The following is a 25,945-nucleotide window of genomic DNA, read 5'->3' as shown; positions in this document are numbered from 1 at the left end:
TTTGGGGGGCTTGCCATGGAATATTAATGGAGGTCAAAGGACAAGTTTGTTTTGTTTTCATTGGTTTGGTTTTCTTTTTAGGAAGAATTTCCAGCCAAGCTGGCTTGAACTCAGTATGTAGTCATCCTTCGAACTTCTGATCCTTTTGCCTGCACCTTCTGGGTGCTGAGGTTGCAGATACACACCCACCACTGTGTATGATGTCTGTGGTGCTGGAGCTCAAGCCCAGGGCTTCTTCATGAACTCCAGGCAAACACTACCAAGTGAGCTACAATCCCCAGCCCATTGAAATGGATTTTCAGTTAATTTGCATCATCATATGACCTGAAACTGTGGCTGCGTCCATTTTCCTCCCCTATTCTTTTATTATTTATTTATTTATTTAAGGGGGGGTTGAGACAGGGTTTCTCTGTGTAGCTCTGTAGACCAGGCTAGCCCTGAACTCACAGAGATCCTCCTGCCTCTGTTTCCTGAGTGCTGGGATTGAAGGTGTGGCCACCAACGCCTGGCTCCTCCCCCATTCTTTTCTTATTTATTTATTTATTTATTTATTTATTTATTTATATTTTATGTACCTGTGCTCTGCCTGTACACCTGCTCACCAGAAGAGGGCATCAGGTCCTATTACAGATGGTTGTGAGCTGCCTTGTGTTTGCTGGGAATTGAACTCAGGATCTCTAAAAGAACAGCCTTGCTCTCAACCACTGGGCCATGCCTCTACCTCCCCGCCCCCCATTCTTTTTTAAAACTCAGTCTATTCCGACTTTACAGCCATTGAGATTTCACCTGTTGAGATCATTGTAAAGGACGTTCACTCTGCTAAGTGGTCACAGCCAGCTTCATTACACTAAATGCTGCTATAGTTCCGTCCTGATACCATATCAGGACCTGTTATATTTATCTTGCAAATCCCTCAGTTACCAGAGTACCGCTCTGAAATGAGCTCTCCACTTACACTCCTACAAAAGACGGCAAGGAGAATGTGTAACATTTCAGATAGTAGGCCGGCGGTGGCGGTGCATGCACGGGGAAGGGCGGCTCCCAGGGAGGTCGCGGCCAGCCTGCTCTACAGTGTGAGTTCCTATCCGGCTCCAGAGCTACACAGAGAAACCCTGTCCTGAAAGAAACAGACAGACAAAAATCTAGACAATAATACTACTGTTGTACCCTGGTGGCTCCGACCTCAGTCAGAATGACTCCGTATGTCCACAGGCTACAAGGACTCCCATGATGTAGTGTGCCATCCCTCTGACCTCACCTCTGGTTCTCTCTTGCTGCTCCTGTGTTCTGACCATGTTGATATTGTTTGTGATCTCATCAGGGAATGCCTTCAGCACTCCTCCTCCACTGGCAGGTTTTTGCTTTGTCCTTTTTATTTAAAATTGCAATTAGAGTCACACTCCAGTCTCTTTGCCCTGCCTACCAAACACTCTTCCAGTTTTCATTTATTTGGACTGACTGGTTTATTTACTTTTGAGATAGCCTTACCCTATAGCCCAGGGTGGCTGTGAACTCTCCATACTCCTGTCTCAGCTCCCCAACAGAATGTTAGGTGTATACCACTGTGTGCGACCAGCATTTTAACATGCCATATGGCCTACAGGTTTTCTTTATTGCTACTGCTTCTCCCTTCTCAGGAGAATCCCACAATATTAGAGAATTTTTCCTTTGTTTTGTTGATTGCTTCTTCCCAGAGTCCTAGAATATTGCATGGCGTGTAGTAGATACTATGTTAAATGAATAAATTCTGCATGAGGGTACATATGTGCATGGTGTGGTGCACATGGTATGTACACACACATATATGTTTTCATGCCTGTGTATAATCATTCTCAACTCTATTTCCTTGAGACAGGGTCTTTCACTGAATCTGGAGCTAGGCTGGCGATCGTCAACCCCAGTGATCCTCCTGTCTCTGCCCTCTGGAGTTACAGACACACCCGTTCCGTGCCTGACTTTACACGTGGGTGCTGGAGCTGTCACCTCAGGGATGTGTGCGCGTGCAGCAAATGCTCTTTCTTGCCCCAGCCCTTTTCCCTGAATTTTATGGCTGTGTGGGTTAGCCCTGGCAGGTCTTGCATTCATTAATTCAATTAATTCCTATACATTTTGAGACTGTGTCTTGCTGAGTAACCCTGGCTGGAACTCAGTATGTAGGCCAGCCAGTCTGTCTCTGCCTCTGGAGTGCTGGGATTAAAGGTGTGTGCCATCATGCCTGCCCAGCTTTAAATTTTTATAATAGAAATGTAAAAAAAAATATGTTAAGCATAAATTTTGGATTATAGTTTTTTTTACATATCAAGTCTCAGATATGCTTTCTATTTCTAACTTCTCAGCATCAGTTGTGGAGGATCAAAAGGGTATCATCCCTCGAGCTATCCAAGAGATATTTCAGAGCATCTCTGAGAACCCTAGCATTGACTTTAAAATCAAAGTGTCATATATAGAAGTGTATAAGGAAGACCTAAGAGATCTTCTGGAGTTGGAGACGTCCATGAAGGACCTTCACATCCGAGAAGATGACAAGGGAAACACAGGTGACGTAGCTCAGGGAAATGGTTGAATGCCTTCAGTGGCAATATTCCAAGAATTAAAAAATATGTGCACAATGAATTTGCTTTTACTTTTTATTCATACACTTGCTTTGCCGTGCTGGAGAATCATCTAGCTTGAGAGGTGCTGTGCCACCAGCCTTTTTTCATTTTTAATTTTAAAAGATTTTGGGACAGAGTCTCACTATAATTCACCTATGGCCTTGAACTCAGAATTTCCCAGGCTTGCTTTGAGCTTTCATCCTTCTGCTTCAGCCTCATGAGTAAATGGGGTCACAGGTTTGTGCCACCAAACATGGCTCCTGTTTTCTTGTAATAATTACAATCAAAATATTGAGACAAATTGTCTGTTGGTCTTTTTTTATTTTTTATTTTTTATAATTCTGGAGCTTGTACCCAGGGCCTCCAGTCTTTGTACAACTCTCCTGCTGAGCTGAATAAGCCTGACTCCAGAGGTTTTGACTGTCAGTCAGTCATTTTAAAGATTGAAGCATGGTGTTTGACTAAAAGCAACAATTGGATCTTAACAAATAAAATATGTCTTTTCGAGTTTAGACATAATACTGTTGTTTTGGATGTTTTGTTTTGGTGACTGGGTTTCTCTGTAGCTTTGGAGCCTGTCCTGTAACTCACTCCACAGAACAGGCTGGCCTCGAACTAATAGAGATCCACCTGCCTCTGCCTCCTAGTGCTGGCATTAAAGACATGAATCACCACCGCCTGGCCAACAAACACTGTTTCTTAAAAACCATTCCTTTTGGAGCTTTGCTGAAATTATTTTTTGTTTGTTTGTTTGTTTGTTTTTGTTTATCGAGACAGGATTTCTCTGTAGCTTTGGAGCCTGTCCTGAAACTTGCTCTGTAGACCAGGCTGGCCTTGAACTCACTGAGATCCACCTGCCTCTGCCTCCCAAGTGCTGGTATAAAAAGGCATGCCCCACCACCACCGCCCCCTGACTGTGAAATTATCTGATGATACTGACTCATTCTGGTATTTGAAACAACATTACTGCTTTTTTTTAAAGGGACTATGTATTTGGGTTGCTTAGCAAAAAGTAACTGCTGTGTGACTAATTGTATTGGGTTTTGATGAAAACATGGTTTTAAAACTTTTTGTTTTAAGTGATTGTTGGGGCCAAAGAATGCCAAGTAGAGAGTGCGGATGAAGTGATGAGTCTCCTGGAGTCAGGGAATGCTGCTAGGCATACAAGCACCACCCAGATGAACGAGCACTCCAGTAGATCCCATGCCATTTTCACAATAAGCATTTACCAAGCTGAGAAAAGCACCGAGGCAGCTGAGAATGGAGAGTGGCACTCACATCGACATATTGTCTCCAAATTCCATTTTGTGGATTTGGCTGGATCAGAAAGAGTGACCAAAACCGGGAACACTGGTGAACGATTCAAAGAGTCCATTCAAATCAACAGTGGGCTGCTTGCTTTAGGAAATGTAATAAGTGCCCTTGGGGACCCACGCAGGAAGAGCGCTCATATTCCATATAGGGACGCTAAAATCACCCGGCTTCTCAAAGATTCCCTGGGAGGCAGCGCCAAGACTGTCATGATCACCTGTGTCAGCCCATCCTCGGCAGATTTTGACGAGTCCTTAAATTCTCTCAAATACGCCAATAGAGCACGGAACATTAGAAACAAGCCTACATTAAACTTTAGCCCTGAGTCAGACCGGATGGATGAGATGGAATTTGAGATTAAGTTGCTTCGAGAAGCCTTGCAGAGCCATCAGGCCAGTATCAGTCAAACTAGCCAGACGCCCTCAGAGGGATCTTCTGACCAGAACCGGATCCATTCTCTGGAGGAACAGGTGGCTCAGCTGCAGGAGGAGTGTCTGGGCTACCAGGACTGCATAGAGCAAGCATTCACCTTCCTAGTGGACTTAAAAGATGCTGTCAGACTAAACCAGAAACAGCAGCACAAGCTACAGGAGTGGTTCAGCAGGACCCAGGAAGTCAGGAAGTCTGTCCTCACTCCATTCCCAGGACACCAGGGTGTTGGGAACCTGGAAGAAGGACCCCAGCATGTGACCGTTCTCCAGCTGAAGAGAGAGCTTAAGAAATACCAGGTACTTAGAGATTACTTTAATTAATGAATGGGTTTTTTGAGATGGTGTCTTGTTTTGTAACCCTGGCTGGAACTCAGTATATAGACCAGCTAGGCTAGCATGAACTCTTCCCTTTGTTTCTTGTGTTCTGGGATTATATCGTGTTTGGGACCCCCTGACTAATAGAATGCTCTTCCCCAGGCTCGTGATGAGGGGAATTGAGTACAACCTTGCACATGCTGGGAAAGTACTGTATCTTCTGAGACATTCCCAGATCTACTTTATCTTTTGTGAAATAAGGGCTTCTCTGATTATCCAGGCTGGCCTTGAACTCAGGGCAGTTCTCTTGCCTCTGCTTCCTAAGTGCTGGGGTCATGGGTATGAGCTCTCACACCTGGATCATAGACAGACTTGTTTTATTTTTTTTCCTTTTTTTAAAATTTGAATTAGAAACAAAATTGTTTTACATGTCAATCCCAGTTCCCTCTCTCTCCCCTCCTCCCCTACCACCCACTCCCCCAACTAATACCCAACCTATCACATATCCTTTCTATTCCCCAGGGAGGGTGAGGCCTTCCATAGGGTGTCACTAGAGTCTATCATATACTTTGGGATAGGGCCTAGGCCCTCCCCCGTGTGTCTTGGCTCAGGGAGTCTCCCTCTATATGGAATGGGCTCCCAAAGTCCACGCTTATGCTAGGGATAAGTACTGAACTACTACAGGAGGTCCTGTAGATTTCTGAGGTTTCCTCGCTGAAACCCATGTTCCTGGGGTCTGGATCAGTCCCATGCTGGTTTCTCAGCTATCAGTCTGGGGAGCAAGAGCTCCCCTTTGTTCAGGTCACCTGTTTCTGTGGGTTTCACCAGCCTGGTCTGGACCCCTTTGCTCTTCACTCATGACAGAACTTGTTTAAGGACTTCATTTATTTGGACAAGTAAATTATAAAAGTCATTTTGGAATTTCAGAAGTTCTACATTTTAAAAATTATTTTTTACTGTGTGGGTGGTGTGTGAGGAGTGCAGGCATATATTTGTGGAAGTCCGAATAACTTATGGGTTTTTTTCTTTTTTAAGAGTTACATAAAAATTGGGGGGGGGCATGTTGGTAGACTTCTTTAATCCCACCACTCAGGAGGCAGAAGCAGGTCCACCGCTCCTCCTCTGTGAGATGTAGTCACCCTGGTCTATATGGTCCATAGTGAGATCGATCCTATCTTTAAACAAAGTGTGTGTGTGAGAGTGGGGGGGGGTTATATAAAAGTCTCACTTGCCATTCTTCCCATCATCCCATTGTGTCTCACTTCCTATTCTTCCTCTATCTTTATTAGTTTCTTTCTCTCTCCTGTGATATGATCAAAGTACATTTTAAGGTATTGTGCAATTAAATAGAACCTTATGAACTTCCATAGCAACATAGAGGATCAAAGAAACATTTTTAGACACAAAATTAAATTATATTGCACTGAATTTTCCTCCTTTGAGTGTGTATGATTGCAAGCTTGGACTCACTGTATCACTAAGCTACATCCTTAGTCCTCTTTGGTTTCCTTTTCTTTGAGACTCACCAGAAACTCCCTTGATAGACTAGTCTTTTTCTGGAACTTGGAGTAATCTTCTGCCTCAGTCTCCCAAGTATTGGAATTACAGGTGTGAGTCACAATGGCTGGCTTATTGGGTCTGTGGTTCTTTTTGGTTTTTAGACAGGGTATGGCATAGCCCAGGTTGGCCTCCAACTTGTTAGCTAAGGATGGCCTTGAACTTCTGATCTTTCTTCCTCTACCTCCAAGTGTTGAGATTATAGGAGTATGTCAACCACACTGAGTTTTATTCATTGCTAGAAATCAAACTCAGAGTTTTATGAGTGCTAGGCAATCACTCTGCCAATTGAATTACATCCCAAGGGTGCCCCCTATGGCTCTTGAAAGAAGAAAATACTTTATACCTTGAGTTTGGATTATACATTTTCTTTTTTGAAACAGGGTTTCTCTGTAAAGTCCTGACTGTCCTGGAACTCACTCTGTAGACCAGAATGGCCTCGAACCCACAATAATCTGCCTGCCTCAGCCTCCTGAGTGCCGGGATGAAAGGCGTGGTATGCGCCACCACACCTGTCTACAGTGTGGGTGGACTTGTGCATGTATGCATACACTGTATGAATATATTTAGTTCAAAATTACTTTCTCACATTAAAAAATTACACACACTGAGTGTACTGAATGTATAGAGGTTAGAGGAAAATTTGCAGGAATCAGTTTTCTTCTTCCACCGTGTAGATCTGAGGGATTGAACTCACGTCAGGCTTAGTGGCAGCACCTTTCCCACTGAGCTCTCTCCCTCTCCTGCTTCTTCCTCCGTGAAGATTAAGATGTATAGGAGCTGGTAGAGAACAAGATAAAATCAGTTCTGCTTTTATGGAGATTACAACCACATGCCAGTCAGGGAACCTTCAGTTGTCCCTTAAGTAACATGGAGCCCAACTTCTATGGTATTGCTGTTGGTTTTTTTAATTTTTGTGGTTTTAAATTTTTTATTATCCTTTTATGTATATGAGTGCATGTATATATGTATGTGTACCATATGCTTGCTTGATGCCCACAGAAGCCAGGAGAGAGCATCAGCTCCCCTGGAACTGGAGTTACAAACAGTTCTGGACTGCCTGGGTTCTGGGTATTGAACCCATGTCCTCTAAGAGAGAAGCCAGTGTTCTTAAACCTCTGAGCCATCTCTCTACAGCCCTGTTTGTATGTTTCCAATGAAGGATCTCTAGTGACACAAAATAGCCTTGGACTTGTAGCTAAAGATGGGCCCTCTCGCCTCCAACTCCCAAGTCCTAGAATCACAGGCATGTGCCACCATGCCCACTCCTTTTTGTAAGCAGGAAAACATAATTAAAAACAGTCTTTTTAGTTAGAGATTTCAGCAAAATACCTTTTTTCCGTGTGCTAGGAAGAAGCCATTGCAAGCTGGGCATGTAGCCCACGCCGGTAGTTCCGGAACGCAGGAGGCTGAAGCAGGAACTAGAGGTATCCGTACGTCATCTGGGGCTACAAATTGAGCGTGTCTGAAAACAAACATCAACGCTCTTCTCAACTTTTTGGAATTCAGAGCTTTTTTCACTATTAAAGTTTGTAATTTCCCCTTAAACCTTTCAAAACGTGGACTGTGTGTGTGTGTAGCTTAGTGTAGAGCACTTGCCTGTGACTTGTGAAGCCCTAGGCTTGATCTCCAGCACCTGAGGACAACTTAGTAGAGCTGTTTACATTTTGGTAGGTGTCTCTGATATGTGGCTTAGTAGAACATGCTTGATTTTCTTGTGATTAACAAGATTTTGTCAAAGATATAAGGAAAATATATCTTTATGTAGATTTATCATTGACTGGGATGAGTATTTCAATAACTTTTGAGATAATTGTGAACATTCTTTGATACTACACCAAAACATAGTAAGTGAAAATTATCTGTTGATTGCAGGGAGTGATTTGAAATTATTTTTGTTATATTATGATTTACAAATTAAAACTTATTGTCCTCTGTCTTGACCCTTGAGTGGATCTTTTTCCTGCTTATGATTTTAATGATTATACAGTGATCATTTGGAAAATAGTTTAGTGTTACAGATATTCAAAGTGTTTAAACATTTTTATTTTACATTTCTTCATGTCACCAGTGATCTCACTAGCAGAGCCTTTAGCATTTAAATGGAACTGTTAAGTTCACAGTGGTGGAAATGGCTTCTAAAAATCTTCATTTTTTTTAATGAAACTTGAAGTTTATATTTTGTAACAAATATATATTAGTTACTTTTTTGCTACTATGACAAAATTTTGCCAAAAGTAATTTTTAAAGGGGAAGTTTTATTTTGGGTCACAGTTTGAAAGTGTAGTCCATCATGGTAGAAAAGGAGTGGCAGCAGGAACAGAGAGAGGTCTGCAGGTCACATCCATGACTACCAGGAAGCATCTGGTGCAATACTTAGTTTGTTAAGCCTTTTATTCATTCTGGGATAGGTCTTCCTTCTTCTTCTTTTTTTTTTTTTTTTTGGTTTTTTCGAGCCAGGGTTTCTCTGTAGCTTTGGAGACTGGCACTCACAGAGATCTGCCTGCCTCTGCCTCCCAAGTGCTGGGATTAAAGGTGTGGACCACCAACACCCGGCTGGGTCTTCCTTCTTCAGCTAAAACTTATAATACCTGCACAGACACACACCTGTAGTTGGATGTTTCCATGGTGATTATAAAGCTAGTCTAGTTGTCAATGAAGATCAACCATCACAATTCCGTCCCTTATCAACTTGACATCATTATTTTAGGTCATAACATTTCCTGTCTCTCGGTCTCCTCATTTCATCTCACAACACAAATGCATTTAGTTAATCTCTAAACATCCCCATAGTCTAAAAGTCCCGAGATGCCTCAAAAATCTAAGGTATCTTCTGAGACTCGGATTTCTTGACTTTTGGGCCCTATAATATCAGTGTGCTATGGCAGCAAATAAACATGCACTAGAGGAGGGGTAACGGACATGCAAGCGAGCGGGAGCAACGCAGGACCCAAACCCAGCAAGGACAACACCGCATCGTGTAGCTCCATGCCCAGCATCTGGGGCTTGGGGCTTGGGTCACCACCCCTCTCCAGCTCTGCTGCTTTACTACAGACAGCCTGCCTCTTAGGCTTGTCCTATCATAGTATCCCAAGTCCGGGAGACAACAGCAGCTAGGCCTTGTTGTCTAGTTCATGTTTGGAAGGAAGTATGTGGATTAAGAAATGGAAGGTAGAAAAAATATTGATACTAAAGAAAAGACAGAGACATAGGATAGAGTCAGAAGGGCATTCCAGAGAATACTGGGGAAAAGCCCCTAGTTTATTGCACACAGTCCTCATACACCCCAACCAAAAGTGGGGGAAGGCAAAAGACTTCCTTACCAAGATACGACGAACAAGCAAACATAATTATCTTCTCAATACCCAAAGCGTCAAGTAACCACACCCTAAATCCAAATAGCCTGTTGTCAAGTCAAGACACACAAGAAGCACATCTTAGCTCAAACATTCTGTGGTTTAACCTTGAGAGAGCAATAGTGGGTGTGAACTCTCTGACCTTAAGATGCAGCAGAGTCATTTCTGTGGCCCCCAGAATCCTACTACTTGTCCACAGCTTTCCTTAGTCAGTGTCCCGAAGTCCTAGCATCTCCAATATGCTGGGATTCTATTACAACTTAGGCATTGCCTTCACAGCTGTCGCTGCTGGCCTCTCAGGGATAATGCTGCCAAGTTCCGCTGCCAGCTTGAGATGGAGCTGGGCCCCTTTGTATTGCAGTTGATGAAACACTTCCTAGGCAGTTGCTCAGTGTAGGTTCTCTTCTTTCAAATGAGTTTTGGTTCTGACAAGATGCAGCCTTTCTTAGGTAGGCTCTTGCCATCCAGGCAAGTTTCCTGTTGCCTTAGTACGGAGATCTGTTTTTAATGGTGCTAGTCTCTTCAGAAGTTACAGCTCTTCTTTTAGCCACCCCATCAATAGCTTTCTGCCCATTCATTCCCTGCCAAACAATGCATTTTTCTAATAAGTGTATATGCTCTGCTTGTTGTTTTCTCTTCACTATAGATAGATCTGGGTGCGAGCAGTGAGTAAACTTTTCCATATCCTCAAATGCAAGCCTGTTTTGAAGTTTTCTTCTCCAAACAAATTAGTCCAGAGTGCTTTGTATTCTGCTTCATGCAAGTTTTCATGGACAGACTGCAGCCTCAGTCTTTGTCAGCCTGTAACAATTTTCCTCTGAAGCCTCCTTAACCGAGTCTCCTCTGTCCACATTTCCTTTGGTGTTCTGGTCTACCAAACTGCTGCAGAATGGCCTATTAAGTTCTATGTATAGCATTCTAGGGTTTTTCTTTTTTCTTTTTTGGTTTTTTGAGACAGGGTTTCTCTGTAGCTTTGGACCCTGTCCTAGAACTCGCCCCATAGACCAGGCTAGCCTCAAATTCGCAGGGATCCACCTGCCTCTGCCTCCTGAGTGCTGGGATTAAAGGTTTGTGCCACAGTTGCTTGGCTTATTCTACTGTTTTTATGTATTAATTTTCAAAACTCTTTCATAGTCCTCTGGCAAACCGGGTCATCACAGCAATGGTCCCACATCTTAGCACAATTTTTTTCTGTTACTTTTCTTGTTGCTGTGTCAAAATGCCTGACAAAAGCAGCCTAAAGAGAGGATAATTCACTTTGGCCTACCGTTTTGAGGGTACAGTCCATTATGACAAAGCTGCCATGATGGCAGGGGCATACAGCTGCAGGTCATGTCACACCAGCTATCCGGAAGAAGACAGACGAATGCTGGTGTTCCAAGTGTTTCCTCATTTTTATCCCCATTCACCTTTAGAGTGGGTTTTCCCTCAGTTAAGCATTTATACAAACTACCTGAAAGACCCACCCACGGTTTAAAACTAATCAGCCTGACTGACAGATTTCTTTGTGTTTATTTAGTTTAAAATTTGTTTAAGTTTGTGTTAAGCCTAACAAAATTAGTCAGAAATAAGAAATAAAGACTTTAAACTTTATTTCCAGGGTTTGTTTAGAATCTGTTCTTGCTAGTGAAAGTGTTAAAAAAAAATACAAGAAAACTTTATTTAAATGTCCAAAGTTTTTATCTTAGAGGTCCTATAGGAAAATATGAGAGCTTTGATTATTAAAAACCCACAACAAAATCTTATGACAAATCTAGCAAAGTTACAAAAGTCTTACTGATTGCACTCTAGAACCTAGATAACTAATTTTTATATACAGGCAAAAATTATCAAGAAAATCTTTTCATGGTAATTCTCATAGAATCACAGTGATAAGCCCCTCTATTTCTGCCTTCCTCAGAAAAAAATCTAGAAAAAGTGAAGGGAAATGGATAAGAAAACACTAAATGACATCGTCAAGCTGTGGTTGTGATTTTTATATCATTGTGTAGTTCTGTGAGTAATTCTGAGCTTTGCCTTCTTTCCCTCCCAGTGTGCTGTGGCTGCTGATCAAGTGATGCTCACACAGAAGGAGCTGGAGGTGGAGGAGCTAAGGAACCAGGTGCAGCTGATGGTGCAGGAGAACAAAGGACACGCTGTGTCTTTGAAAGAAGCACAGAAGGCAAACAGATTACAGGTAGGGCTCACCACACCAGGCTCCGCATTGAGCACCTGGGCAAAGGGAAGAGCAAGCGAGTTAACTGTAAACGGGAGCTTTACAGAGGCGTGTCTCAGGTGGGTGGCTGTGGACACTGGCAGCTCCAAGAACTGTTGTTTTTTAAATCCCAAACCTTAAGGGGAAACCATTTTTGTTGTTAGCCTGTCGTCTGTTTCCCAGACAAAGACAATACCTGTGGACTTGATAACGAGTCAGCATTGTCTTTTCTCCAGAGTTTGCCATTCACTGTTGTCAAATCACAGGCAATGTGGCGCAAGGCAGGACTGGTGGTGGGAAACCATTCACCTAGTTTAAGTAAGACCGTGGGTTCAGTCTCTCATGACATGTACTGTCTCCTCAAACCCCAAAGCAGAAGGTAATCATAGAACTTAAACTTCTAGAATTTATGATGTTATCCTCTTACACTCCATGGGTGGTTTGCCCTTTTAGTTAAGTCTTTCAAATTCTCTAGCTTGGAATTCCTATGAGTAACACAGACATGCCTGTTTAAAGCCAAGTGTGGTGGCTCACACCTTTAACCCCACCACTTGGGAAACAGATGCTCATGATCTCTGTGAGTTAGAGGCCAGCCTTGTCTACATATGAAGTTCTAGGCCTTCTAGGGCTACACAGTGAGACCCTGTCTCAAAAACAAAACACAATATTTTGTTCAGACTATTTTTCCTATTAATTTCAGGCCTTACATTTTGACCCATTTTAAGTTGATTTTTGTATAGAAGCAACTGCAGTCCAGTTTGTTTATTCTCTGTATGAATATCCAATTTCCTGAGCACAATTTCTTGAAAATACTCTTTTCTCCAGTGTGTACTTTTACTGTTGGTCTAAGTTAATGTCTCTTTTACTGTGACAAAGCACCATGAGCAGAAAGCTGATTTGGGAAGAAAGGGGTTATCTGACTTGACATTTCCATGTTGCTGTTCACCACTAAAGAAGTTGGGACAGGAAACAAGGTGGAAACTTGCAGGCAGGAGCTGGTGCAGAAGCCACGGAGAAGTGCAGCTCACGGGCTGGCTCAGCCTGCTTTCTTATAGAACCCAGGACACCAGCCCAGGCGTGGCAGCACCCACAGTGGACTGGGCCCTCCCTCGTTAATCAATAATTAAGAAAATGTCCTATAGTAGGATCTTATGGGACATTTTCTCAACTGAGGTTCCCTCCTTTCAGATAACTCCAGCCTGTGTCAAGTTGACAGAAGACCAGCAGGCACAACCGACCCCTTGTCAGCTTGACACAAATGCACCACTATAGAGCCACAACCCTCCCTTTCTTATTCTGTCCCTAAGATCTCACATTAAAATCATAAATAACTTTAAAAAGCCCACAGTGTTGTGATATTAGAAAAAGGGCACAAGAGAGAAAGATGCCATGCCACAGGGTTCAAGGAGAGGGGTTTTGTTTTTTGTTTTTTGTTTTTGTTTTTAATTAGGGGGAAAGGATCATAAAAAGGGTGAAGGGGAGAGGGGAGACTGGCCTCCAGAGACAGGAACAGCAGGAGAGAGGGGAAGAGAGAGGGAGGAAAAAAGGGAGTGGGGAGGGGAGGGGGGCAGGGAACATGGTGAATTGCACAGGTGGTGCTCTTAGAGGCTGCAGCTGAGGGCAAATCCTGTCAGAACCCCAATGGCAGACCAGTACAGCTGCCTAAATACTAACACACAGTTCTTTACAAATTGGAACACATTAAAATAACCAATTTCTTTTAAAATCCAAAGTCTTTTAACTTTGGACTCCAGTAAAATAAAAATAAATTAAACATTTTCATATTTCAAGAGGGAAGAACTATAGCAAGCTTTCTTGTTGGACTTTCTTTGGACCAACAACCCAAAAATAATGACACAGAGACTTATTAATTATGAAAGCTTGACCTGTAGCTTAGGCTTTTCCCCAACTAGCTCTTATAACTTAATTAACCTGCTTTTATTAATCTGTGTTCTACCATGTGGCTTTTACCTTTTCTCAGTAGAGCACATCCAGCCTACTGGCATCTCTCCGCCTCTCTTCTTCCCAGAGTTCTCTCCTGCATAGCTATTGGCCATTTAGCTCTTTATTAAACCAGTCAGAAAGCACCTTAGGCAGAGACACATCTTTACAGTGTAAACAAATATTCCACAGCAAAGAACCAGCGCACAATTAAAATCAAATCAAAGCAAAACATAAATTCTAAAAGTGTAAATAACTCAGCATCCAATATCTAGATTCACTCGCGATCTTCTGCCCCCACACCTCCCAATGACTTAAGTCACTTCTCTGGCTCTGTTCTCTGCAGTACACACAACTCGTCTTCTAAGCTCAAGCAGGCTCCACTCCATGGCTGCTGCTGTTCCTGGTGGTCATCCCATGGTGCTGGCACCTCCAAACTGCTGGTGTCTTCTGCAGCAACTGGGCTGCACTTTCACCAGTAGCTTCTCCTAGGCTCTCTTCCTGGTACCAAGCCTCAAATTTTCTTCATGATGCCTTCAGTCCTGGGCCTTCAGCTGCCACTGAGGCTGCAGCTTCACCAATGCCCTCTCCTGACTTCTCACTGTGCCAAGCCTCAGCTGCTCTCCGTGACCCCTTCATGCCTTCAAAACAGTACCACCTGGGTGACTCTAAACAATACCCAAGTTCAGCTGCCAGGATAAGGTACAACCTTGGCTACCTTTTTGGAACACAGCTTCTGTGTGCTGACTGAGGAATCGCTTCCCAGAAGACTTCCCCTCAATGACTGGTGATGGTCTCTTCTCAATCACCACTAGTTTCTTAACTCCGGTTGAATAACATCAATTGTCCCAGTAACTTAAAGGTTCTACTTCAGTTAATCACCTCTGATCTTCAGCTCCAGCTGACCAGAATGACAGACTCTTAATTCAAAATAGAAAAAGGCCCTGATAGACTATTTAAATTTCTGTCTGAAACTAGGCTTCAATTATCTGCGTTGCTCTTAACACTTAATGGCTTTTCTAGCCCAAAGTTCCGAAGTCCATCCACAGTTCTCCCAAAAACATGGTCAGGTCTGTCACAGATACCCACTTCTGATATCAGCGTCTGTCTTAGTTAGGGTGTCTGTTACTGTGACAGAACATTTGACCAAAAGCAAATTGGCTGACACTTGAGCATCGCTGCTCATCACCCAAGGGAGTCAGGACAGGAGCTCAAGCAGGGCAGGAGCCTGGAGGCAGGAGCTGATGCAGAGGCCATGGTTCTTTTTAACAAGATCTCAGTTGTTTGATTTTACCAATAAAGAATTAGGAGCCAGATCCTGGGGTAAAAGCCTGTTAGCTCAGAGAGGCAAGGAAAATTCCCAGCTGATCTTCCTCTTCAGCTGACATCCCAGAAACCTCTCCTCTCTCCTACTGTCTCACACAAGTCTCCATTTCTACTTCCTGTGTGTCTATCTGGCCTGCTGACTTCCCCTTACTCACTATGTTTTTTTTCCTTAACCATCCTATGATGTGGGATGTCCTTCTGTACACTTCGAATATGTGTTGCTTTTATTGGTTGATGAATAAAGCATTTTTGGCCCATGACAGGGCAGACTATAGCTAGGCAGGAAATCCAAGCAGAGATAGAGAAAGAAAGAAGGCGGAGTCAGGAAGATGCCAAGTAAATGATGGGGAAGCAAGATGTGAGGTAACAAGCTGGGAGCCTCGTGGTAAAACATAGAATAATAGAAATGGGTTGATTTAATTGTGAGAGCTAGTTCAGTAACATGCCTGAGCCATTAGCCAAACAATTATAATTAATATTAAGCCTCTTGAGTAATTATTCAGTGGGCAGGAGAAAAATCTCCAATTACAATTCTATGTTCACTTCCTATCAACTGGTTTGGTTGCTTGTTCTGCCTCTTGACCCGTAGTTGACTTTATTTAACCCTGTTTACAGTATTCAAGCAGAAAGCTCTTGGAGTAAAGGTGTGTACTAGGGTTGACCCACACCACAACTAGACAGAGTTTTTTTTTCCCAACAAATAACAAAATCTTCATGTTTATAGTGTGACCAAATATCCTGCAACAAGCCATGGAGGGAAGCTGCTCACTGACTTGTTCCTCATGGCTTGCTCAGTCTGCTTTCTTGTAGAACCCAGGACACCAGCCCAGAGATGGCTCCACCCACCATGGGCTGGGCACTTCATCAGGGTTTTTTTGTTTGTTTATTTGCTTTTTTTTGTAGACAAGGTTTCTCTGGGTAGTCCTGGCTGTCCTGGAACTCACTCTGTAGTTTAGGCTGGCCTTGAACCCACAGAGATATGCCTGCCTCTACCTCCCAAGTGCTGTGATTAAAGACTGGCTGGCAACAGTCACAAATTAAGAAAAATGACCTACAGATAGATGTTATAGTGGCATTTTCTCAACTGAGTTTACTTCCTAAAAGGTAACTTTAGCTTGTGTCAAGTTGACACAAGATTAGCCAGCACACTGTCTTTGTAAAAAATCGGTTGCCTGTAAACACCATGGCTGTAAGAATGCTGTTCCGTTGTTGTGTGTCACTTACACACCCCATGGTTTAAATAAACGCACATTCTGTGTTTTTATGCATGTAGCATGCTGTTTGGATTGAAATCGGGTTTTTTTTTTTAATGTTCCTGCCTTTGACCCTATGCTCAGAATTACTTTGGTTGTACAGTCTTTGTAGTCCTGTATAGGGTTAGTAGTGTTTCTTCTACCTCTATAAAGAACACTACTGCTATTGGGATAGGAACTACATTAAATCTATAGACTGCTTTGGGTACTATGGAGTATTAATTAATTTTTCCAGGCCAAAAATAAAGAATAAGATCATATTAGGGCTGGAGAGATGGCTCATTAGTTAAGAGTGTGTACTACTCTTGCAGAAGATCTGGGTTTGGGTCCCAGTACCCACATTAGGTGGCTCACAGCTGCTATAAGTCCAGCTCCAGGGGATCTGACACCCTTTAGCCTCCACAGGCATTGTACACACAGTAAATAAAGTCATGCAAGAACACCTATATGTATATACATCTTTAAAAGATCACAGCACCTACAAACAGACTACTTTGATCTCTCCATTTTTTCCTTTAAAAAATTTTTAAATTTTTTACAATTATGTATAGGAATAGAATGTGTTGTGATCATAGTATGTCCATCACCTTTCCTCTCAACTAGCCTCCCTCCTACTCTTCTCTCTCTCTCTCTCTCTCTCTCTCTCTCTCTCTCTCTCTCTCTCTCTCTCTCTCTCTCCTCGTGTGTGTCGTGTGTGTGTGTGTGTGTGTGTGTGTGTGTGTGTGTACTACACCTGTGCAGGTAACCACAGCTGCTATGAGTTTGTGGCTTTAACATGACAATATTTGATAGTACTCCTCTCCATTCTCTGGTTCTTGTAATCTTTCTCACCCCTCATCTGTGATGTTCCCTGAGCCTTGGAGGGTGTAGTAAAGATGCCACGTTTTGGGCTGTGCACTCAGCAATCACTAGTTCTTGTCACTTTGAGCACTGTGAGCCTCTGCATTGGTTGTCATCTTCTGCCGAAAGGAGCTACTGTTTAGAAAACAGAATTGTCCGTTTAGGAGAGTGTCAGTAGCATATTCTCTCCCCAGGCAGAGGCTGTTGACCAAGTTGTCAGTACAAAGTATGAATTTCTTTCTGTGGGGTGTTCCTCAAATCCACTTGTGAAGCAACTGATTAACCCCAAAATATACTTGCCTGGGAAGTCAGATTGTAACACCCATGGCTCACAGCCAGGAAAGACTAGTGTTGCCTCTTCTCTCCTAGCAGCATGCAGAGCATCTGTGCCACTTTGAGAACGAGGCCACAGGGGTGAAGGTCCACTTTAGTTCTAGCTCGATTTCTCTGTTTTGCAACCAAAGTGTGTTCCTGCAGCTTTAGGTTCTTCATCTAGTATTGGTGAGTAACCAAGAGCAGTAGCAATGAGCTGAATGATGGAGAGCCAGCCCTCCAAGAGCTCTCTCGTTAACAGCTCAGCGTGAGGAGTGCACAGGGCTGTTTGCTTAAAGATCCATGGCTCCCTAGGGCCACAGTTTCCACTCTGCAGGGTAACCCTCCATCCAAGCTTCTTACATTACATTCTTAGTTTATACAGTGAGTTTCCATATATCCTTAATTTTGGTTGACCCTTTCTCCAACCTTCCCCTCTCCTCATCTCTGTGCCCTCTTCCTTGAGTCAATCTTTCTACCCCTAATGTTCCCTCTACCTTATAGCAAGTGATTTTGCTTTTACCACCCCCATGAAGAGCTTATCTTCTTGTCCACCTCTAATGGATCTTTCTTGCTACCTGGCCTGTGCAAGCATTCATTCCAAAAGAAACATATAAGTATGAAGGTTTTGAAGTTAGGAGCCACATATAAGAATGTCTGGGAGTTGCCTTACTGGGCCTTGGATACCTCATTCAGTATAGTCGTCTTTTCCAGTTGCATCCATTTTGCTTCTGTCAGTTGTGGATGAGCACCACATGTCATTATCCATTTGTCAGCTGGTGGCATGTAGGATGATTCTGTTTCCTAGGTATTGTTAACAGAGTAGCAGCGAGCATGGATATGTAAGTATCTCTGTCCTCTAGTGTAGATTCCTCTGGATAAACACTCAGGAGTAGTAGAGCTGGGCAATATGATGGCCCTACTATTACCTTCTGAGATGTCTCCACCCTGATGTGCTCAACAATGTAAGAATCACCCTTTCCCTGGTTCTTGTCACCGTTGCTGTCCTTTTACTTTCTTTTACATTTATTTATCCCTCCCCCACCCACAAACAGTGTGTGTCTATGTGTGTACATGCATCACTGTGTACTTCTGGAAGAACCTAGGACCAAACAGAAGAGTGTGGTCCTTGATGTCATGGAACTCATGTTCTCTCTGAAGAAGCAAGACAAACCCAAGCAGAGGGCCAGGCGGGTCTGGCTTGCACTGTGAAGCCTTTGAGAAAGGAAGGGTGATTTAGGTGTTGGTGGTACCCTGGGTTGGAGATTTATTTCTCACCTGAGTTTGGGAAGTCTCTTGGAGAAGATGGGCTTTTTTTAGAATCTCCAAAGAGATTGAAATCTGAGCTCACCAATGCTTTTGTCATTGTTAGCTCACTCAACAGATGCCTTGTGAGTGCTTCTGTATGGCAGGCCTGGGTCTTGTACCTTGAAAAGTAAGTAGCCAAAACTGCATGGTGGGAGTCAAGAAAACTAAAGGCAGATGAATTCCTTATTCGTGGGAAGAAGCCAAGTGTCACCAGGCAGTGAGGGCCGCTGCTGTTGCAGCTTCTTTGGTAACAACTGCTGATGGCCTCCACCTGTATGTCCTGACTCCGGTTCCTGCCCATCTATCCCAGTGGCCTCGTGTACATCTGTTTCCTGTGGGGACTGGATGCCAGCAGCTGGCATAGGAAAACACCTTCAGTTTCTGGAACTTTCCCTGCTAGCAGCTGCAGGAGCAGAGCATCCAGGCTCCTCCTTCCCTGCAGGGGAACTTGTGGGAAGCTCTCACTCTAGGGATCAGAACCCATAACATGAAAAATAAAATTCCAGAGACTGACATTTGGGGTTCAGACTTCGAGCTGAAGACCAGAGAAGCAAAGCAGCGGGCCACTAGCTCTTACCTCTACTTCAGCTCAGACCAAAGGGGTGACCCTGAGACTGCTCCCAACTTCACCACTCCTGAGATTCACTCAGACTGCTGTGCTCTCCTCAATGTGGACAGAGACTAACTCTCAGGCTGAATGCCAGCTCTGAGACCCTATTCCTGTCTTATATACCTCCCTAATGTTGGGATTAAAGGTATATGATCTCAGGTGCTGAGATCACTTGTGTAAGCTGTTTTTATTTTTTGTTTTTGTTTTCTTTTTCTTTCTTTTTTTCTTTTGGTTTTTTGAGACTGGGTTTCTCTGTGTAGCTTTGGAGCCTATCCTAGCACTTGCTCTGGAGACCAGGCTGGCCTTCAAACTCACAGAGATTTGCCTGCCTCTGCCTCCCAAGTGCTTGAATTAAAGGTGTCACCACCACTGCCCGGTGTGAGCTGTTTCTTTTAGGACTGCATGGATTTCTTGTAGTCAGTGTGGCCTTAAATTCACAGAGATCCATCTACCTCTTAATCCTGAGTCCTGGGATTAAAGGTGTGTACCACAACTGCCTAGCTCTATGGCTGCTGGGAATAAAGGTGTGTCTCACTGCCTGACCCCTATAGCTTGAGGCTGGCTTTGCTTTCTGAACCCCCAGGCAAGTTTTAATAAATCAGAAATAATACATCACCAGAGGTAACCATTGTGATAAGGGTAAATGCTATCTCAAAGTAGTTTTAGTTTTCACTTTCTTGATGACAGGTGATTTTAAATGCTTTTAAACATCCTAGCCATTTCTATTTCTTTTGAGAACCATGGCCCTGTTTTTTAAATAATGTTTAGCTTTAGTTTCTTTGTGTATTCTGGCTACTAATTCTCTATCAGATATATAGCTGGCAAAGATTTTCTCCATTTGTAGACTGCCTCTCTGCTTGGTTGAGTTTCCTTAGCTTTACAGGGGTGTTTTAATTCCGTGAGAACCCATTGCTGATTATTGGTCCTATTTCTTGAGCTACTGGAGTCTAACTTAGAAAGTCCTTATCTGTACTTGGATCTTTTGGTAGCTTCAGTGTTTGCAGGTTTTATATTAAGGTCCTGGATCCCTTTGGAGTTGATTTTTGTGGTGGGTGAGAGATGAGGATCTGGTTTCATTCTCCTCCATGTAGACACCCAGTTTTCCCAACATTTGTTCAAGGGGCTGTTTTTCAGCAGTGGGTTTTTTTGTTGTTATTGTTGTTTTGGGGTTTTTTGTTTGTTTGTTTGTTTGTTTTTAACATCTTTCTCAAAAGTCAGGTGGATCGCTGACTGTAGCTAACTTGGGAAGGAGAGGAAATTCAAACTACTCTGAGTTTGAGGCCAGCCTGGTTACATAGTGAGTTCCAGGCTAGCCAGTGATATTCATAACTATAGAGACTCAGTCTCAAAAGAAAAAGCAATCAGGTGGATGAGTTGGGTGGCCTTAAATCTAGGTCCCCTGTTCAAGTCCACTGCGGGCATCTGGTTTTGTGCTGATGCCATGTTGTTCTTTGTTACTTATGGCTCTGTGTTACAACTTTGAAACCAGACAATGATACTTAATCATGAATGTTTTCATAATCTTTGACTCTCTAGGTCTTTTGTGTTCCATATGAATTTTCCTTGACTTTTTTTTTCTGATTCTATGAAGAATGTCACTGAAGTTTTGGAAGGGATTGCATTGAATCTGTAGATTGCTTTTGGTAAGATGGACATTTTCTCAATATTAATCATTCCAACCCATGGCATGAGAAGTCTTGCCATCTTTTAGTGTCTTTGGATTTTAACGTTTTCCCTGTAGAAGTCTTTCACTGGGTTAGATTTACTGTAAGGTATTTTATTTTGGTTTCAGGCTGATGTGAGCAGGAATGTTTCTCTGATTTTTTTTCTTAGTATACCTGTCAAAGGTATACAGGAAAGATAATGATTTTTTGTTACTTTTGTCACATCCTTTGCTGAGAGGGTCAGCTCTGAGAATTTCTGCTGGAGTCCTTAGACTCTCATGTATAGCATCTGCCAAGGGGGACACTTAGACTCCTGCCTTTCCCATCATCAATACCTTTTGAGACAGGGTCTCGTTTTGTAGCCCTGCTGGCTCACTGTCTCCTGCCCCTTTCTGTATTGGGCTTCCTTTGTCACATAAAGTTTCACTTTGCTGAATTTACCATTTTCTGCCTCCTTTGCCGTAATCTCCCATGTGTTTTTGTGATTTTCAGCTTTGTTTGCTGCATCTTGTATTTCATCCAGAAAATTCAGACTTTTATAAAAATAGCTAATTAAGTAGATGCTTAGAGTCACAGTGTCCAATTACCCAATCACAGTTAATGGGACATTATTATTCTGTAGTACTTTGGTTTTTTGCCAATTTCTGCTTCCTATTCAGTAAGTTTCTGTGGGTGGTATTGTAGTTCAATGGTAGGGTCCTTGACTACTGCACACAAGGCACTGCAGCTGATGCCAGCACTCTTGACTGATGGGTACAGAGGGTAGTGGTAAGGTGCCATTTAGGCAGTTGTGACACGTATACTGAGATTCTCCGTTTTTCTTTATCTCTCATCTACAAAGAATGAAAAGCTAATAAAACAGCAACTTCTTGTGGATCAGCTGAGTGAAGAACTAGCAAAATTTAACCTGTCAATGACATCTTCAGATAAAGAAAGTTGTGGAGATGGGCCTGATGCCAGGATCTCTGAAAACAGACCTCACACGGTACCCTTTGATAGTCACTGGGGACATCATGTTTACATCCCATCAAGGCATGATTCCAAAAAGGTGAGTCAAGCTTTAGCATCAGCCCTGCTTAGGTCTTCAAGTTATTTATCATATCAGAGTGTAAAGTCTTGGGAGGTCTTTTTTTTTCTCTTTTGTTTTCATGGACACTTCTGTATGTACATTTCTTTTTAAGATAGAAATTAGTAAATAAGAGGATGCCTGGTGGGTGGACCCCTTGAATAATCTTCTGTTTTTATGTCATCATGGCTCCCAGTGTTTTTGCCTGTTTGTTTTATCTAATTTGTCGCCTTTGTTTTCAAAGTTAAACTTTTGTGTCATTCGGCATTATGAAGTTGAGTCAAGATGGCATAAGCATCACATGTAACTTAGTTTCAATTTGTATTTGTAAAGATGTAGGTAGCAAATATATGTCCATGTGGAACTAATTCTCTTTTAAAATGTGTATTTTATGTGTATGTGTGTGTGTGTGTGTGCATCATAGGCTTGCCTGGTGTCGCATAGGCTGGCAGAGGGTATCAGAGCCCCTGGAACTGGGCTTGTTGAGTTGGTTGTGAGCTGCAAGGCAGGTGCTGGTCCTCTGCAAGAGCAGCCAGTGCTCTGACCACTGAGCATCTCTCAGCACCAGTGCAGATTTTCCTTGACGAAAGCATCAAAGAATCTGCTAGGAAGAGGCTGTAATTATCTGATTGAGTTTTTGTTTCTACTAATTTTATGAATGGAAATAGTTTGTTTGAGACCTGTATAGTAAGTTAATCAGTAGGATAAGAAATAGGTGAGGCAGCAAGGTGTGTATGTAAGGGGTGAACTCCGTGTGTCAGGCAGGCTCAGATGTGCCTGACGCTGAGGGATCGCGGCTTCCTGAGGGTAAGCGTGGGACCTGGTGCGGTGCACAGCGTTCACTGTGACTCTGGCAGGTCTAGTACAAGCGCCGTCACCACACACCCGTTATCTGTTGTGTCCCAGGCTTGTGGTACTTCAGGGTTAGCAAGACAAACGTCACCCTGATCTGCAGCTTCGCAGGGTTAGGTTTGTGGGCCTTGTCTTTCAAACCATTTTAGTTACTGATTTCAGTTTTGCTGTGGGAAGCTGCTGACATGTTCTTTATGGTTGAATATGTGGTAATTTCATGGACTATTATAGGAGAGTGGCAGGCTTCTGCATCACTTTATCTTGGCTCGAGGGGTCCAGGGCTTTAGTCCTTGTTGGCTTGACTTCCTGTTTGCAAGACCACACAGCCTGGGGAGCATGTGGTAGAAGAGCTGTGTTGCCTTAGTGGCTGTGAAACAGAGAGAAAGGGACTATAGGGGAAGGGCCAGGGTGCCCTCTCTCTTGTGCCTCAGTCCTTGGAACTGGGAAGCCACTTAGCAAACCTTTTCCCTGTCTACCTCATTGTTGACAGTCCCACTAGGTGACCAACCACAGGAACACAAAAACCAGATGTAAGAGTACCAGTGACAAGTACATACTCTTGGAATGAGTCCATGAGGGCTCTATTGTCAGTTAATTGAATTTTTAAATTTTCATTTATTATTTGAAATTCTCATACATGAATATAATAATGCTCACCCTATGTCTCCCTTCTCAGCTCCCTACAGGACTCAACACAGCTCCTTCCCACCTGCATGTCCTTCTTTTAAAATTATGTACTTATTTAACCCACAGAGTCCAGTTAGTGCTGCTCAGATGAGCATGGACATGGGGTCATCCACTGGCTATGTGGGAACGACCAATGGCCACATCCCGAAAGGAAAGTGACTTTCCTTTCCCGGCCTCTGTCACCTGCCAGGAGTTCCTCAGCTAGGGATACGCACATCCTATGGTAGTTACAGCCTTAATAGCTGTGCAGTAACTCACACAGTGCATTGACTGTCCCCTAAGAGTTCATTACTTGGTTTCTTTTTGAGAAGTCACTCTGTTGCTTAGTTGAGAGGTGATGGACAAGGAAACATGGGGAGACAGAACCAGAGCAAAAGTATAAAAGCAGTTTCTACTCCATCGTCACTTAAATTACATTGACAGGCTGGGGAAACCCACAGAAACAGCTGACCTGAGCAGGTGGGAACTCACAGACTCCACACTGACAGCTGGGGAACCTGCATAAGACCCAACTAGGCCCCCTGGACGTGGGTGTCATTTGTGGGTTTGGGCAGTCTGTGGGGCCTCTGGCAGAGGAGCCAGTATTCACCCCTAGTGCACAAATGTGCTTTGGGAGCCCATTCCCTATGGAGGGATGCTCTCTCAGACTAGATACACGAGGGGGGCCAGATCCTGCCCCATATGATGTGACAGACTTTGATGACACCCCCATAGAAGGCCTCACCCTCTCTGAGGAGAGGATGGGGGGAGATGGGGAGATGGTGGGGGAAGTGGGATGATGGTAAGGAGTGGGAGCTGGGATTGGTGTATAAGACAAGATTGTTTTCAGTTTAACTAAAAAATACATTTACAGTAGAAACATTATAATATTAAAGATTTCTAGCTGACCCATAAAATTTATTTATTGTATGATGTACATTAAATGTGTCATTTGGAGCATTCATTCAGCGATTTCTTTCCTCTGCATATGCCAAGGATGCATGAATGTGTTCTGGTTTACACCTTTGGCTGTTATCATAGCAGGGAGAGGGCACTGGTGTGAGATGAGCCTTTTTACTGGGGAGCATGAGCTGTGCCATGCAGTGGGGTATTATCATGTTTCTCTTTGGCTTTATTTTTGAACGATATTCTCTGTAAAACCATCACTGAAAATAGAAGAAGGAGCTGTATAGTATCTAAAAGAAATGTGTGTCTATGAAACATAATAGTATTGTGGAATTAGTTTTGGTTTTTTCAGGGAGCATATTTTCAGTACTGACTACCCAAGAGTACCTACCTATATCTCCTCTAAACCATTTTGAGTCCTATGATAAAAGATGGCTTAAAGAATCACCTCTTTTGTTGTTGTGTGGGGTCACTTGCAAGGTCTACTCGAGTCCTCCAATGTACTCCCTGGATCAAGTATTCGATGGGTTCCAGGCACGAAGCCAGATGCTCATGGGTCACTTAGAAGAACAAGATGAAGTTGTCCACTGCCAGTTTTCTGACAACAGTGAAGATGAAGAGTCAGAAGGCCAAGATAAATCTAGAATTAGGTATGTAGCATGGAAACCCTTTAGTAACCATTATTATCATTGTTAATGGTTTGATTCATTGTAGTGTCTTTTCCATTTAATAAAACAGTGGGAAGTTTCCGCTAAATCTGCTAATTTAATAAGAAAATAGTATTTGAACAGAAGTCATTTTTTTAATTTTTAAAGATTTTATTTACTTTATTGTTCTATGTGTATGAGTATTTTGCCTGGTGCCTGAGGAGGCCAGAAGAGGGCTTCAGATTCCCTGGGACAGGAGCTGCAGATGTTAACCATTGCTAGTGGCCTTGTGGGTGCTGGGAATCTTGCAGGGCCTGGGTCCTCTGCAAGAGCAACCAGGGCTCTCAGCCTCTGAGCCACTAGATTTAAGCATTTGGCATTTAAATTTTCACCTAAATTTCTGTATTCTGTTACAATGGCTATAAACATTGGATCCAAGATGAAGGTAATCTCTATTTTAAAGAATGTAAGTAAAATCTACTTGTTCCATACAATTACCTGTTTAGAACATTGTGCTGCCTTTTGGAGGATTTGAGAGCCTAGGATATGCTGACAAGGAAGTTGCCTTTAATCCTAATCATTTAAAAATGCTCTCTTTTAGATCTAGAAGTCACTCATGGGTCAAAGAGCCAGGCTCTGTTTGCTCTCTTGTTGAACTAAGTGATGCTCCGGATGAAACACAGAAGTCCTATTTGGAAAATGGAGGTGTGTGTCTTTGTTGGACTGTGTATATATGGTGCTCGTTTTTCCAGGTCATTTAGAAGTAAGTGTGCAGCCCAGCACTCGGGAGGCAGAG

At 43.0% G+C, this 25,945-nt stretch overlaps 1 protein-coding gene across 1 annotated transcript in view; it reads left to right on the top strand.

Annotated features, from left to right (window-relative positions):
* Kif27 (kinesin family member 27) overlaps positions 1-25,945 on the top strand; it is a 64,293-nt gene that overhangs the window by 3,774 nt on the left and 34,574 nt on the right. The window contains exons 2-7 of the mRNA XM_027409723.2: positions 2,337-2,537; positions 3,675-4,633; positions 11,597-11,740; positions 21,854-22,060; positions 24,983-25,152; positions 25,751-25,854. Coding sequence (XP_027265524.1) covers positions 2,337-2,537; positions 3,675-4,633; positions 11,597-11,740; positions 21,854-22,060; positions 24,983-25,152; positions 25,751-25,854 — 1,785 coding nt within the window. The remainder of the gene's footprint in view (positions 1-2,336; positions 2,538-3,674; positions 4,634-11,596; positions 11,741-21,853; positions 22,061-24,982; positions 25,153-25,750; positions 25,855-25,945) is intronic.

The sequence above is a fragment of the Cricetulus griseus genome, chromosome 3 (assembly GCF_003668045.3).
Source record: "Cricetulus griseus strain 17A/GY chromosome 3, alternate assembly CriGri-PICRH-1.0, whole genome shotgun sequence".
In the NCBI taxonomy this organism is placed as follows: Eukaryota; Metazoa; Chordata; class Mammalia; order Rodentia; family Cricetidae; genus Cricetulus; species Cricetulus griseus.
This window is presented reverse-complemented; position numbering and strand designations above follow the sequence as displayed.